Genomic DNA, 16,440 nt, shown 5'->3' with positions numbered 1-16,440 from the left:
TTAGACAGTGAAATCTGGGAATAATTATCAAACACCATATACAGTGTTTACAATAGAATCATATTTCTTTTCTTTCTCTCCCCCTCCCACTTTTTTTTTTTTTTTTTGCATAAAAAGTAGAATGCTGCTGAATGGTACCCAAATGTCTATTGTATACTATGCCAATACAGCAGCTCAGCCAAAAATGTGAATAGAACAGTTTGCCAAGTAAAAGAAAACATAACAAATTGGTAATGGTTTCTATCTTGACAGAAAATGAAAATGATCCCTCAATGTGTGGTCACTCATGTGGACACATAAAAATGTCTTAGAAGCAATCATTTTACCTCAGATAACAGACCCTGACGGTGTAGTACAGCACTGGCTGACTTTCACTTCTTAGAACAGCGGCAAGCGTGACCTACAAAATAGTCTGGGAACCATGTAATTTATGCATAACACACATGCATATGCCATGAAGTCATAATATTTGCTATAAATCATTTTGAATACAAGACTTCTTTTCCGAGTGGAGTATACTTTATGAGAGATGATCTAAATCACCAGGGACTTGATAAAGCTGAACTGGTTTATTTATGAACAGAAGTGATGCTGTTGCTTATCAGGTTACAAAATTTCAGTATTCTACAATGCAACACAAAGGCTGTATATAAGTGCCCCCATGTATTCTGTAAGAATACTAAAGGTACTTTAATTAGATGTTAGATTAAAAAAATATACAAAAAGTATGTAGGTACATAGTGTAGAGTTCTGACTTTCTGGTTAGGTGACTGCAATTGCAAGCAGAAAGGAACCCCTGGTAATGGTTCCTTTACCCTATTTCCCCTTCCTTTACCACTTATTTTTATTCCCCAGATGGAGAACTAGCCAATGTCATTGACCAGTGGTCTCTTTTTCCCCCAATCTGGTGAAGTTTCCCCATTTGTTTAACTCTCTAATGAGGATGTTAGAACACTGATTGTATTGTGAAATCACATCAAAAACAAGAATGACACTTTCAAAAACACTAATTGATATCTGATGCTAATGAGGAATTCAAACTGAGAGGATACTGAACCAAGGGACTAGGAAGAACCTTGGGAAGGTAAATGGTCTTGCCAAGTTGAAAGTAAATTTGAATCCTGTGGGTTATGAGTTTCAAATGAAACTTCTGGGTTTAAATTTGTTGGTGACTTTCCTGTTCAATAAAAAAGGACTTAAATGGCTTACAAGAAGGTTAAAAAAACTTATTGGGCATCAAACTGCTCTTACAAAACACCATCTTGATGAGTTAAGTGTAAATGAATCAGAAACACATGGATCATATTTCCTTAAAAAATGCGTATGGATTCAAAAATAAGGGGAAGAGGACTTGGCAAAACATTTTTTTGTGTGTAGTGGCTGAACCCAAAACATTTGAAAGATATTTTGAGACATTCAAAGAATCCAAAATAAAACTAAACCTGTCCAGTCATATAAAAAAACAAAGTTTTTCTGTGCACGTGCATTTATCTCTATGGGTCATTCAACACTCACTGAGCCTTCACCTTTGGCAAAGAACTATGGGAGGAGCCAGCTTCTGCCTTAAGCGACTTTGAATTTAAGTATAAACAAGTACACATAAGTAATAGAAACCTATTAAAAGAGACCAAGGGTTTTACAAAAATTGGCATCATAACCCAGACCATACAGAAATCACATATCGAGAAATATACAAGTATTTCCAGGATCGTATGGTAGGTAGGATTCATCCCATTCAAATCATCATCACCCGGCCCTTTTGATTAAAGTTATATATAGTTGCAGAGCCTTACTTGCTTAAATGTTTTCTTAATAAGTGTTTTTATGTCTTTTTTAATATGTGTTCCAGCCCTCCTTCCTCCACCCTCTAGATTTGTGAGTGCTCAACAAATCTTGCTGACTGGTTTCCTGGAGGATGGGAGTGTTGAACAGAGTTTTGAAACAGGGGAGAGATGCTGTTTGGCAGAGAGGAGTGAGGCTATGATTCTGGGTTGGGGTAATGGCACATGTGACAGCTCAGAGGCTCCAGAGGGTGAGTCATGTGTGGGGGGTGACCCACTGGCTTGCTCACAGCAATGTGCCTGAGCCAGGGTGTAGTGCGGGCGTGGAGGCAGTTAGGTGCGGGGAGGCCTAATATACTACATGTGGAGTCAGCTGGAGGGGAGAGGAGTGTGAGAAGAGAAAAGCACAGTGCTTACGCTTTTTTTTTTCCTTTTTGCCAGTATAGGATAAAGTGCTAAGCACAGGACACATACAAGTCATTAATCCCTTTATTTCTTATCAGTTAAATAAAAGCTGAAAAATATCCAAAGATAAAAATAAGTTAACTATGCATGTATTGCTAGGATCCTATAGGTCATAATTTGAAGAGGAACTTGGTAGGATTATGAAATGGACTAATGAGTTCTAAAATGTTTGTGGGAAAGTGTAAAAAGTTAATGACTCAGAATCTTTTAAGGCTGTTTTCTAGCTCTTTAATGTGAGTCTTATCTTTTCCACAATATTAGAAAGTTATTTAGGGCAAGGATAGGGTCATATATTTCCTGTGTATTTTCTACTGGCTAGCACAATACTGGGAATACACCAAGCACTAAATAAATGCTTACTGAACTGCAATGAAGTAAAACGGCCGAGGTCCTATAATGATGAGGGTATAATGGAAGGTAAAGTCTGAAAAAAAAAGGGATGATATAGTAGAAATATCCTAATAGTGTCTCTGCTTTGAGCTTGTTTGTTCATGGTAATATAAAGAGATGAAAGGCCTTACCATCCTTCATCATCTTCTACTTCTGTTTCAGAAATGTCATTTTCAGGAGTTTCAGCAATTGCTTGAGTGAGTTTAGATTTAAACTGGTTCAGCAGCGCAAGGGTCTGAAATAACAATTAGACTGCTAAGTTTCCTGATAAGGATAAATATAATTTCAGAAGAGACATTTAAATTTGGTAGAAAAGAAAATATCCTTCCAGGATGTAAAACACTTAATTTTTTTAATTTTGAAGGAAAGTAACAAAACTGCCTTCCAGCTGCAACAGTGATTGATATTCACAAACCCTGACATTGCCCCATTTGCACTTGCACTGACATTTTCCCTCCGGGATATGTGACTATTTTCTGATTTGGGGAAAATAAATTTATGTAGAAGACGTTTAAACTTTAAAATGCATGCTTACTAATAGCTAAGTTTTTAGTGTCCACAAGATAGGGAGGTACTTCACTAAGACATGTGAAATCAAAAACAAAACACCAAAAACAAATAGTATTGAACAAATTTCCAAAAATATAAAAATGTCAATGTTGGGGAAGGTGAAATGAATGAACATGTTAATTGTTGGAAGGTGCGTAAATTGGAGTGACATCTTTGGAAAGTTTTTTATACATATCAGAAACTTTAAAATGATCATTCCCTTTGATTCAATAATTCCAATACTGGGAATACATGTAGGAAAATAATCTGAAACACTGAAAGCGGCTTATGCAAAAGATGTGCGCTGCAGCAATATTCATACAAGTGAAAAATGGAAACATGTTAAATGTCTATTAATAAGGAGCTAGATAAATTTGGTAAAAAGCAGTGAATATGTGATTACAGTATTATTAATATTATACACATGGAATATTATATGCTATTGTTAAGTGAAAGAAGTAGGATATAAATATCACGTTGAGTGTGTTTTTGTAAAAAAGGGACTATTTCTCTGATATTTTTATTTTTGGCTCCAATGCCATTTGTAGGTAAGAGGAAACAGCAGGTGCCTGAAATTTTAATCACATTGTCCCCTGGCTATACCTTAACAGTTTGCTTCAGAATTTGAGCAGAGAATCAGAAATTAGAGAAATGTTTTTTTATTCTATAGTTTTAAAAAGTACATAACTGTGAAATGGGATAAAGTGCTACCTTGTCTAAAAAACTCAAGTTTCTAATTAAGATGCTGGTACATTGAATTCAGTACTAAAATACAGTTGACCCTTAAACAGCATGAGTGTTAGGGGCACCAACCCTCTGGGCAGTTGAAAATCCACTCATAACTTTACAGCCAGCTCTCCCTCAACATTGGTGGTTATGCAACCAACTGCAGTTGGTCTAGAACTGTAGTACGTATTTACTGAAAGAAATTCACATATAAGTGGACCCACAAAGTTCAAAGCTGTGTTGTTCAAGGGCCAACTGTAATTACATTTCATAAGGAAAAATGTGTGTGATAGTTCAATATGTGAATAACAAATATAATAAAGAATCACAGTAACTTGGAGGCTCCAGAATTTATCTAAAATATCATTAAGACCATGGTTCGTGAAAAAATTAAGTAGGTTTTGGTGGTCTAGAACCTAAGCTCAATAAAGACAGGTGATGTCAAAATATCTGCAAGAAACAAAGGCAGTTATTGCTAAAAAATGATAGTGAAAAGCGCCTTATATGTTTCTGCAAAATTTAATGCCCACATGGACTACAGTGGAAAATAGATACATTACCATAGTTGCTAAATGAGATGAGTTTTAAGGAAAAACTATAAATTCTATAGAATATCTTCATAGGCATTCTGAGGGCTGCTAGCATGTTAGGGTTTAGATATTTTATCTGTTTCTAGAGTAGCAATTATAGGACTAAGCTCTTCAAACAATGTTAACAGATAAAGAAAACATCCTTTAATTATTCATTAAAAAAACCTTTCACCTACAAACTTTTATTGTATTTGCTTTATAATAAGAAAAGTGATTATTGTAGAAATATTAGAAAACAAAGAGAAGCAAAACAAAAATATCTATTATCCCACCACTAAGAATAAGTAACCATTGTAGACATTTGGTATATATCCTTCAAGGCTTAAGTGTTTCTGTGTGTGTATATATCTATATATTATATAAATATATACCTCTACATGCCTATCTCTATATCTCTATATCTATCTATCTATCTATCACTTAAAAGCAAACCCCATCAATTTTTGATGGTGGATTTTCACACACTTGGAAACGTCTTTTCTGAGGGCATAAAGAAAAATGAAAACAAAGGAGACCTCTTAGTGGGATGAAATTTTAAAACTTCCTAGAAAACTGCGCTAGACCTGGATTTTATTCTTTTGAGTTGAAAGTGGCGAGGCAGTCTGTTTTGAGAGCCAATTAACGTGCTATTGGTATTTGCTCAAGGAAGGAGGACTGGGACTATGACAAACAAAAAACATCCTCTCAGCCTTTCTTAATTTCTCCTATATTCAAGATTGGACTTTCTCTAGTTGCATTCGAAAGGCAAGAAAGGACACTAGGCAGAAAAGCTAACACCACAAAAAAAAATGGGGCCCAACATAGGTTGAAGAAGATAGGATCTGCATGGAGGCATTTCTGTTTGGCATCTCCAGGGGAATTAGTCTTCTGGCTTTTGCTGAAGGAATGAAGGGCCAACCATTAACAGCATGCTCTTCAGCACAGAGCAAGCCTTCCCGGCATGAAGAAGCTGTGCTGAAGGGGCCTGCCCTGGCACACCTTGTGCATGCATATCTACATAGAAGAGTCTCTCAAATGGCCTCTGTGCTGCCAGTCCTGCCCCGGGTCCAGTCTACTCTCCATACTGCAGCCAGGTGGGAGGGATCTTCCCATAGTGCAAATGAGATCATATCACCTCCTTCCTTCGATGGCTCCCCATTGCTCTTAGGGTAAATCTCAACTCCATAATATGGCTCAAAAATATCTTGTGTGAACTGGCTCCTGCTTACCTCTCCAGCCTCATCTCTTTCTTTTTCTTAGTCTAAGTTCCAGTCATACTTAACATCTTTTAGTTCTTTGCAAAAGAGGTCAAAGACTCCTCATATACTGTCCCTTTAGTCTAGCCATGTTATGTCCTATCCAACCCTCAAAGCTCAGCTGACAAATCATTTTCTCAGGGAGGCCTTCCCAGATTCTTATGCCATGTTAGGTCCTACTGTTATACATTGACATAGTTTCCTGTATCTAACCTGTCATAATGTTCACCCCTTTTATTAGTATTACTTAACTGCCTCTTTTTCCTGATAGCTCAGAGAAGACAGGGATGTTTCTACCTCGTTTACCACCAAATACAGTGATTAGGACATGGTAGATTCTTAATAATTATTTACTAGGAGGGAAGAAAGAGGAATGCAAGAATAAGAGTGATCCTTCACATCTTTGGTAGTACATTCAGAGGACTTTTGTGACTCCATGAAAACAAGTTAATAAAGTACTTTTTCTTAATTTCATTTGATGTGCCATTTCTTTTGAAAACTGCACATGTTAGTTCTCTGTAATTACAATTTCCTATACCTGAATTCTTGTTGAATTTTCCCTATGATTATTTTCACGCTGGGCACTGATGCATGATCTTCCTTACCAGTAATTAAGTGTCATTTATAATATAGTTCCTGATTAGATTAATTTATTCAAACAGGCTTGGGCTTTTAAATTTACTTTTATTTTGCCTATTTTATTTATATGCCTAAAATGGCATGTTCTCATGTATATATGGCAGCACCGACTATAAGTAATTTTGGTCTGCCCCCTAGCTTTTCAACATAAAGAGCTGCTGAAGAGATTCATTTTATCAAGTGCCAAGTGCTGCATGGTGTTGACTCCCAAACTGATGAACTCGCTTCCTGTCTTTTTTTTATTCTTGATTTCTGACAATCCTCTTATATTACTACTTAAAGACTCAGGAATGACTTTCAGTAAGCAGACTTTCATTGTATTATTTATGGTAGAAGTCAACTAGTGGACAAAGTGCCTTATTTACAGGCACTGTACAATTTCAAATGGAGCTGCCTAGGCAGCAGGTGAGATGCTGATCCAGAAGAGATACCTTCATCATTTATAATCACCCCATCTCATAATATTCACTTAGTCAAAGGTTCTACCGGAGTATCTGGTAATATGTGGTTTTACTACGTTCCTTCCTGTGTTTAATAAGGGAGTACAAGGTTGAAACCTGAAAGTTTTAGGCTTTATGCCTTTATGTCAGGAAAGAACTCTATCATCTGGATCTTTGCTTAAGTGGCCAAGGTCCTTGTCACTTCACCCCTATATTAATATATCCTTTTCCATTTTTAAGAGGTGATGTTTCCCCTTGTGTATAATCAAATTAGGCTCCATTAACAATACTTGAAGACAATTAAAAGGCAATGAACTGCGTATGGATTTTGGTTTGTGAAGTTACCTGGTCTTCACGGGAAGTTCCCTTCTTTGCCTGCTGCTTCCTCAAAGCTTCATACTTTTGCTTTTCTCGTCTGTATTCTGCAACAGCACCATCTGGAGCAGCCTCTTCCTCTGAAGAATAATAGAATAGTCTTAGGATAAATAGTAAAAAGGCTCTATGGAAGCTCCACAATGATTACCTAGATTAGAAAGTGATTGATGTTAATTTATCAACCAATTTTATAAACATCTTTATTATATACTGTACTATTGTAGTTGTTCTCAACTGTATTTATTTGACTATAAAATCACCTATCTCACTTTTTTTCTTCAGTTAATTTTTTTTTATTTTTTATTGGAGTATAGTTGATTAACAATGTTGTGTTAGTTTCAGGTGTACAGCAAAGTGACTCAGTTATACATATACATGTATCTATTCTTTTTCAAATTCTTTTCCCATTTAGGTTGTTATATAATATTGACCAGAGTTCCCTGTGCTATACAGTAGGTCCTTGTTGCTTATCCATTTTAAATATAGCAGTGTGTACATGTCAATCCCAAACTCCCTAACTATCCCTCCTCCTAACCCTTCCCCCATCTATCTCACTTTTAAAATAAGTAAGGTATTCCTAAAATTCAGCAATACCATTTTACATTATTCTCTTGCCTTATAAGATATAATCTTTCAATATTGGTTGATTTTCCAATTACCTGCCACTTTTGCTCCCCAGTTAAAATAATAACAACAACAAACAATTTCAATTTAATGGCATCATAAAATATATCTAACAAAAAATCAGGACAGTTACCTAGAGCAGATAGAAATAAGTTTTACTAAATTAGAAATTAGAAAAAAAAATCTATGGATTTGATTCTGCAATAATTCCATACAAACAAAGATTAGCTAACATCTGGGTTCACAGAATACAGGTTTGCCTCAAAAAAAAAAAAAAAAGTACTAACATTTTACATTATGTTACATTTGTATATATTAATGCAAATTTGTGACTTAAGGGAAAAAAAACACAAAAACCTATCTCTTCTCATCTTTGGCTGGCAAACCAAGGTGAGCCAGTTGAAATCAAGAATACCAGTAATCTTTCTATTCAAGCCTTGATTTGTTGCTTGCCTCTTTGTTACCTAGTTTGAGGAAGATAATTAATGAGTAATATATTAATAATCAGCCATTTTGTTCAAGAGATTGTCTAGTTAAAAAAATGTGTGAACTAAGAAACAAGTAGTCTTTTTATGTTTACCTAATATGATTTTGATGTTGGTCAAAGGGTACAAAGATTCAATTATGTGGGATAGAAAAGTTCTGGAGATCTAATGTACAGCATGGTAACTACAGTTAATAATACTGTATTGTATAATTAAAATTTGCTAAGAAAGTTGATCACCACACAGACACAGACACACACACACACACAAACTGTAACTTTGTAAGGTGATGGATATGTTAATTAGCTAGACTGTGGTAATCATTTCACAATGGTTTCTCTAGTTCTTAGTCTTCTGAGATTTTTAATTGTCTGGCTTTAGGATGTCTTTCCTCTCCTCCTGTTTTTATTTCTAGCCAAAATATTTCTAGCCAAGCAAACAGCTTGAGAATAGCTGTGAAATCAGCTGACCTTTCATTATATACATCTGTGATACCAAGATTAAGCCTGCTAAGGTTCCATCTGGACTGCATGGAAACTATAACCCAAACACTTCTACATGGTACACAGAGTCAAATGCAATGATATCTGCTGCACAAACTCAACTGTGTGAAAAATATGGTCAACTCTTCTATTTCCTAACTGAGTATATCACATCAGTATAAACTACTTCTGTTTATAGTATGATCAGATGTTCATAGCACATTCATTTTTCATGTTTTTATTTCTTAACACTATACTCTGAGTAATTTCCTTAGCTCTGTATTTCAGTTCACTAATTCTCTGTTTAGCTGTATCTAATCAGTTTTTAAGATATAAACTGAGTCATTGATTTTAATAATCATAGCTTAAAATTCTAGACACTTGTTATGTTTTACCTTTCAGATTATTCTTGGGGATCCTTCTATTATGTCTTCTGACTCTCTCCCCAGAGTGGTTATTTCCCCATGTGTTTTCTAATTTTTGACTGTGTGTGTACCTACAGCTAGAGCTACATCTTTGTCATGCTCCATAGGAATCCTTGGCACCCAGGATTATGTAAGGAGTCCTACAGAGAGCTTTTGCATTTGCTCCTACCAGGAAATTAAGGGCTTCCATTAGTGCACAGCCATTTTTTCCCCAAGTTAATTTCCTGGCTTAGGATTCCTGTACCATATAGGCAGTGTACATTCAGACTTTATAGCTGTGCCTTGTAGAGTTTTAGAGTTTTGATATTTTTTATGATAGACATTTTTTTTTCCTCCCACATATAGCTCTGAAAAATGACATGCTTCTTTGTGGCCTTCCTGACCAGGTGGACAGTGTTTTTAGTTCCTTCCTCTTTTTTTTTTTTTTTTGTGGTACGCGGGCCTCTCACTGTGGCGGCCTCTCCCGTTGCGGAGCACAGGCTCCGGACGCGCAGGCTCAGCGGCCATGGCTCACGGGCCCAGCCGCTCCACGGCATGTGGGATCTTCCCGGACCAGGGCACGAACCCGTGTCCCCTGCATCGGCAGGTGGGCTCTAACCACTGCGCCACCAGGGAAGCCCCAGTTCCTTCCTCTCTTGATCCAAGACTATATCTCTGTCCAAGTGTGAGATTAAAACCTCAGCTTCTAGCTATCAGAGCCTACGTCTGGTTCCAATATCCCCCTGGGCAACTGTAGTGTCAACTTGCCCACTTAATGCTCTGGTTATGCCTCACCTTTGTTTCTGGTACGTAGGAATTTTCTTTTCTTTCTTACCTTCTCTCTCCCCTCCCCCTTTCACTTTCCCTCACCCTGCCAGCCCCCTCTCTCTCTTTCAAGCTTAGCTAAGTATTTAAATTGGGCTGGATCATATTTTATCCAGAATTTCTATATATTTGTAGAAGGAGAAAGTTCTTTCTTAACTCAGTCCATGTTGCCAGAACAGGAAGTAGCACATTCATTTCTCATGTACTTGAATGCCCCTGGATAAACAAAAATTGAATAAGTGACTGGATGATTTTAGTCACATAAAACTAGCTAATAAAATATAAAAGGAGTTTGAAAAAAATCAGTTTAAGTACAGAGTGCTCTACTTCTGCTTTTCTTAAAAATCTCAATATATGCTGGATGACAATTTATAAATAATGATGCAGTATGACAACTATTTGTTATTAACTGAAATTTCTATAAAATATATGCTAAATAAATAGGAATGAAGAATGGGAGAAGAAAGAACATTTAGTAAAAACCTACTATGTTAGGTACCATGCTAAGGTTCTTTGACTATCCATAAAGAAAGTATCTATAAACCTATTTGACAAATTAGGAAACAGGATAAGACCACAATTAGGATATACTAAAGCTGGAACTTGAACCCAGGTCTCTATGATACTAAAATCCCACACTGTGCCCTACTGTCTTCAATTAAAACTTCAGTTCAGAAAATAAAATTTAGTAAGTGTTGCCCACATGCCTGACACTCTAGGAAATGCTATGAATGATATCTAAAGCATACATGATGCAGGCTTTTCATTCTAGAAAATAATCTAAAGAGTAAAATAAACATAATATATGTAAAAATAGTTAAGAGATCAAGCCATTGATTGTAAGTATTATGTTGCTGATTCTTGGGTAGAATATTAGCCACCTAGAGAGGAGTTAAAGCTTACCTATGTTATAGTGTTAGAATAAAAAAAATTTAATATCTTAGTGACCTCTGAGATAATATTAGGAAATATATATAAAAGGGTTTGGTGACAAGAATGTCCAACAACACTGTAACCATCAATGTACTACTAGAGCATCAGTTTGCTAGAGCACTAGAACTTAGCTAGTGTCGCATGTGGATTAGCAGCAGAACTTGGGCTAAAACTTATGTTCTGACTCCTAGTTTTGGTGACAATCTGTAGTAAGACTAAAGGTTCAATACTGCACTTTTCCCCCTGCATGTTATAAAGAATGTCTCTAACTCTTCCCTAAGAACTAGTCAGAAACATAATCTTTGCTCCACTTGAATCTCTTCATTACAAAACCTTTTTGTTCTGAGCAGAAAGAAGTGATGACTACTCAATTATTGGTTACTTAGCTAATGAACCAATGGTATCCATCTATTACAAATCTCATTTTATAGATAAAAGGGCTTATACCCTCTACTGTCTCAGTACCAGAGCTCAAGGAGCTAAAAGCTTCAAGTAGCTGCACACTCATTCATTTAAAAAAAAAGTTTAGTAAGTGATTATTATGTGTCAGAAACTGTTAATAAAGCTACTTATAAATGATTTTAAATAGATCTAGATCTACTATTTCAAGGAAATTTTTGAAAAATTCCCATAATAAAAACTTTTATATAAATAAAGGTAAATGTTGTTTACTAGTGATAATAGTAAACAACATTTGAAAACAAAAGGGACAGACTTTAGTGGATATAGAAAAACACCAAAGCTACTCACATCTCATCACACTTTGTATCTCATGATACTTTCTGGAAGCTACAAAGTATGTTTTAATCAAATTTTATACATACCAGATCTTAAATTAATTCTAGGAGAAGTACCAGACTTGAAAATAGCTAACATGATAGCTAACATTTCAAGTACTCACTATGTGCCAGATACTAGTACCTTGAATTACTTGCGTAATCCTCATAACCAACAACCCTATGAGGAAGTCATATTATTGACCCCATTTTGCTGATAAGGTAACTAGGGCAGTAAGAGGTTAGATAACTTATCTCAGGGATTATAAACTCGAGAATAAGAAACCATGCAGTCTAGCTCTAAAGTACAGACTATTAACCAGCTTGCTTATTTCTTCTTCATGTCTGAAACACAAGAAAACTTAGAAGAAAATATTCCAATCTGACATAAAAAGGCATCAGGTCACCATACTGGATGTGTCCTGATGAAGTAAAGTCCTACCAACAAAAAAAGGTCCTGAATTCCTCCCAGACCATAATAAATGGGAACTGCAGTCTGCCAAACAGTGGGTTAATGAAAATAATTTCCTAGAAAGAGTTCTTTATGGCTTTTCTTGATTCTCCATAATTAATCATATATTGTCCTCATTTGAATTTTTAAACACTTTGTAGCTGCTAACTTCGTTATATCAGAGCTGCCTCTTTGTACTGCCCCCCTCGGCTATAAACTCAAATGGCAGGGACAGTGCCCTGTTTGTGGACTAGTATATCCCTAGCATGTAGTATGTACTCAATAAATAGTAGCTGAATGGACAAATGAACAGAGTGATCATTTTTAGATCTTAAATTACAACAGTGTGCATGGTTGCCTTATAGCTCTTGCTGGATAGAATGGCTCCTTGAGGGCCTTGTAGGGGGTTAGGTCCCCTAGTGTACAAATACTTTTTCTGTAGATAGCTGCCTAATTAAGTTGAGTTGTAAGGAATTAGATGATTTCTGACACTTATTAAATAGAGGTGAGAGGAGTAAAAGTCAACTTGAAGGCAATTATCCCTGATTAAGCCCTTGAGCACTGAGCTTTCTGAGTAGAATCCCTGAAAGAGCTGCAGCCATTCATTGCAGCCATTGAATAAATGTAGCCATTCATTGAGGCTTCATCTCCTTGAGGAGCTACTGGGGCTAAACTACATATCCTCCACCCCAGTTAAAATCCCTGTTTTTTGGTTTGTTTTAGTAAGAAAATCCATTATAGAAATGATAACAGTGGGAATATTCTGTGACATTAAAATGAGAGCCTACATATATATATTCATAGTTATAATCCATAATATTTATTGAGTGAACCTGTACTAATTTTGTTTTGAAGATAATTGAAAGTGTTTAGATGATATCTTTAAAAGGTGAATAAGAAGAAAACTGGTTTCTCTATCCAATGAAACTGCTCAAATAAAAACTAATTCACAATAAAGAAACTATATAATGGAGGTATCTATATGCACATTTATGAAGAGTAGGCAGAAGTTTAGGCAAAGACTGGGCTAAAAGTTTAATTTTTTCTGTACTATGAACTAAAGTAAGAAATCTGCAATTTATTAATTTCATTTAACCTATTTTTATTTTCAGCATATTTTTAATTCTACAAATCAAACAATGCTGGCTCCATCTGGTGGTCAAAATAAGCCTCTGTAGCTTCATGAAAATTAGTCAAAACTGGTTAAATAATTTAGGGACTACATGAAATAATATGCTTGAACATTGAACACTGAAGTATGCTTCAGCACTGAACGTTAAGTGGAATTGTCTACATTTACACAAATTTTTAATTTTTCTTTCTCTGTTGTTCATCCTAGCCTCATTTCTTCATGTTATTTTGGAGTTTAAAATAATTCTCAAAAGAAAGTAATATAGAATATTTTCCTCTGTGTTTTTCTATTAGCTGATTTGAGAAATGTGAAGGTAACAAGTTATAAAACAGTTAAATTTATCCACATTTTCAGACCGTATTCCATTTTGGAATATAAACTATAAAAATACTGATTTTCAGTTGTATTTTCCATTAGGCACTTCCAGGAGGGCTGGCTAGTGAATATATGATAGTTCATATCTAGTTTTAAATTTAGTACAAAAGGAATATGTCCAGAATCACAAGACAAAAATATTAATACTAAGAAGTTCTTAGAGGGTAATAACTTGCTCATTTTACAGATGAGAAAACTGAGGCTCAGCGAGGTTAAATGATTATGCCAAGCTGGGAATATGAGAAACCAGATTTTTTGATAACCCAATGTTGTTTCCTCTCTATATACACTGCTATGTGTACTTTCTCTTTGTAGTACATAATCACTGCAGATATATGTCATTACAATCTAACAATCACTTTGAAATTCTATACAGTTGTCCCTCAGTATCTGTGGGGAATTGGTTCCAGGACCCCCAATGCCCATACTGAAATCCAAGGATGCTCAAGTTCCTTATATTTGCATATAACCTATGTACATCCTCCCTGTACATCCTCCCATATCCTTTAAATCATCTCTAGATTACTCATAATACCTAATACAATGTAAATGCTACGTAAATAGTTGCTGGTGTGCAGCAAATTCAAGTTCTGCTTTCTGGAACTTTCTGGAATTTTTTTCTTCCCAGAATATGGTCTACCCAAGGTTGGCTGAATCTGTGGATGGGGAACCCGTGGATATGGAGGGCTGACTGTACATTTACAGTACAGTGTGACCATTTATAAAATGGCATGAATATCCAATATAGGTGTAGTTCTCTAATTAGAAGTTTTCTTAATTTTTACTTTTGTTACTTTCCCTTAAGATATTAGTAATTAAAAAAAAAAACTTGTTTTGAAAGCTCCACTCCTTTCCAAATACAAAATTTTGCCTTTTTTTTAGAGTATTATATGTTGCTTTGTTGAGTTTATAATTCAAATAGCAGTCATGTTGGTAATAACTTATAGTCATAACATCACATAAATTAATTACCACAAAGTATATATTACATTAAAAATCAACTCAAATAAAGTTATGTGAACTTATCTAATGAATTAAGAGATAAGAGAACTTAGATTGGTAAAAACAGGTTCTGAACACTGAACATTAAATTGATTTAAATTAGGCTTAATTGTCTTATCTTTTACTAATGAAGTTTTTAATTGTACAGACTCTCTGATAAGCTTTTTATCAGATGTTTCTCCATTCTTATTAATAATGAGCACAAGAAACAATTACAATATATAAATAGGTACTGAGGGACGTGAATGGCTTCTCTTCTGGGGGCTCCAGCTTCCCACCTGTTGGCTGTAGTCTGTGCTCCTGTTCACTTTTACCTCATTCCCCCTCACATGGACTTCAAGACCAGCACAAGGTTGATTGATGTTGCCCCCAGGCCCCTCAACAGAGCACGCTTTGTATTTCTCCATATGGTGTGACCCACAATTCTTGTAGTTTGATGGCCATTTTGACAACATCCCTAGGTTGCCCTGTCATTCTGGGTGTGGAACCTACAAATTATATACTCTATGTTTTAGCAATAAGAAGAAAGCCCCGAATTCCTCAAGATATAAAGATTTCATGAAGCCAATCAAGGAGAACACTAAAGAAAGAATTGCTATCTAAAAATCACCTAAGGCTATGGTTAACCTAGCAAATTCAACACTGCAGAATATCATGCTTGCTAACAGTACTTAAAGGAGGGTTCTATTATTTTGTAATAAACTCATGAGATACTTTTCTTCAAATAATTATGAGGGTTTCCAAACTGGTTCAAAATAGTCCTCATGTGTGGTATGTCAGAGTATTCTTCCTGTTCTCTATGTGACTGAGGAAACTGAAGCAATAAAGTGGCTTCTAAAATACAAGTACGACCACTACTACCAGCACCAGCACCAGTTTTTAAGACCTAGCATGTCTGAGATACAATACTAGGAACTCTCTGCCTGCTTTCTCACTTAACTTAATGCTGTAACAACAGAAGGAGTATTATTGTCTCCATTTTATGCATGAGGAAACAGAGGTTCAGAGATGTTACGTATCTTGCCCAAGGTTATATGGCTAATAAATGATAGAGCAAGGAATTGAAATCAGGGCTGTCAGACTTCAAAGTCCATGCCTTTTCTACCCTATTATACTGCAGACAGTTATGGAGGGGGGCACTGTTATGTATGAGAGTGAGGGACACAAAGGCAGTTCTGATGTGGAGGAGCTTATAGGCTGGAAAGTGGATAAGACATACTCTTTAACTGTGTGGTGGTGCAAATGACATATGAGAGGTCCTGATAAAGTACTTATAAAATTTATGCAGAGGAGGAAGAGGGAAAGTTGGGTGGAGGAAGTGGCAGTATAACTGGGCCTTAAGGGAGAAATAAGATTTAGCCACAGCAGGTAGAAGAGACAACATAACCAAAGCATGAAAGCAACATAGTGCAGGATACACACGAGGAAGAGGAAAAATGTTTTGTGAAAATGAAGAATGGGTAAATAAAATGGGGAATAGGGAAAATGAGATAAAAATCTGATCATGTAAGGAATCTGAACTTCATTAGGGGAAGCAAGGAGTGAAATGGAGCAGGGCCCTATGGTCTGCATGACCATGCCCACAGCCTGCCTTTTGTCTGTGGAAGAACTTTAGCCAAAGAATAAGTTTAATCAGAGAAGTGAGAAAATGCAGAAGCAAAGAAAAGCAGTCAAGCAGGACAAAACAAAAATGGTTTAGTCAGTAAGCAAAGTCAAGGGCCTTTAGTTCCTTCTCAAGGGCTACAGATAATATTGGGCCAT

At 35.8% G+C, this 16,440-nt stretch overlaps 1 protein-coding gene across 1 annotated transcript in view; it reads right to left on the bottom strand.

Moving 5' to 3' along the window:
• CWC27 (CWC27 spliceosome associated cyclophilin) overlaps nucleotides 1-16,440 on the bottom strand; it is a 231,426-nt gene that overhangs the window by 52,735 nt on the left and 162,251 nt on the right. The window contains exons 12-13 of the mRNA XM_029216659.1: nucleotides 7,161-7,270; nucleotides 2,768-2,871 (exon numbers count right to left, since the gene is read on the bottom strand). Coding sequence (XP_029072492.1) covers nucleotides 2,768-2,871; nucleotides 7,161-7,270 — 214 coding nt within the window. The remainder of the gene's footprint in view (nucleotides 1-2,767; nucleotides 2,872-7,160; nucleotides 7,271-16,440) is intronic.

This window comes from Monodon monoceros, unplaced genomic scaffold (genome assembly GCF_005190385.1).
Source record: "Monodon monoceros isolate NGI ecotype Baffin Bay Population unplaced genomic scaffold, NGI_Narwhal_1 Super_Scaffold_12, whole genome shotgun sequence".
NCBI classification, from domain to species: domain Eukaryota; kingdom Metazoa; phylum Chordata; class Mammalia; order Artiodactyla; family Monodontidae; genus Monodon; species Monodon monoceros.
Note: the sequence above shows the minus strand (reverse complement) of the source record. Positions and strands in the feature narration are given on the sequence as shown.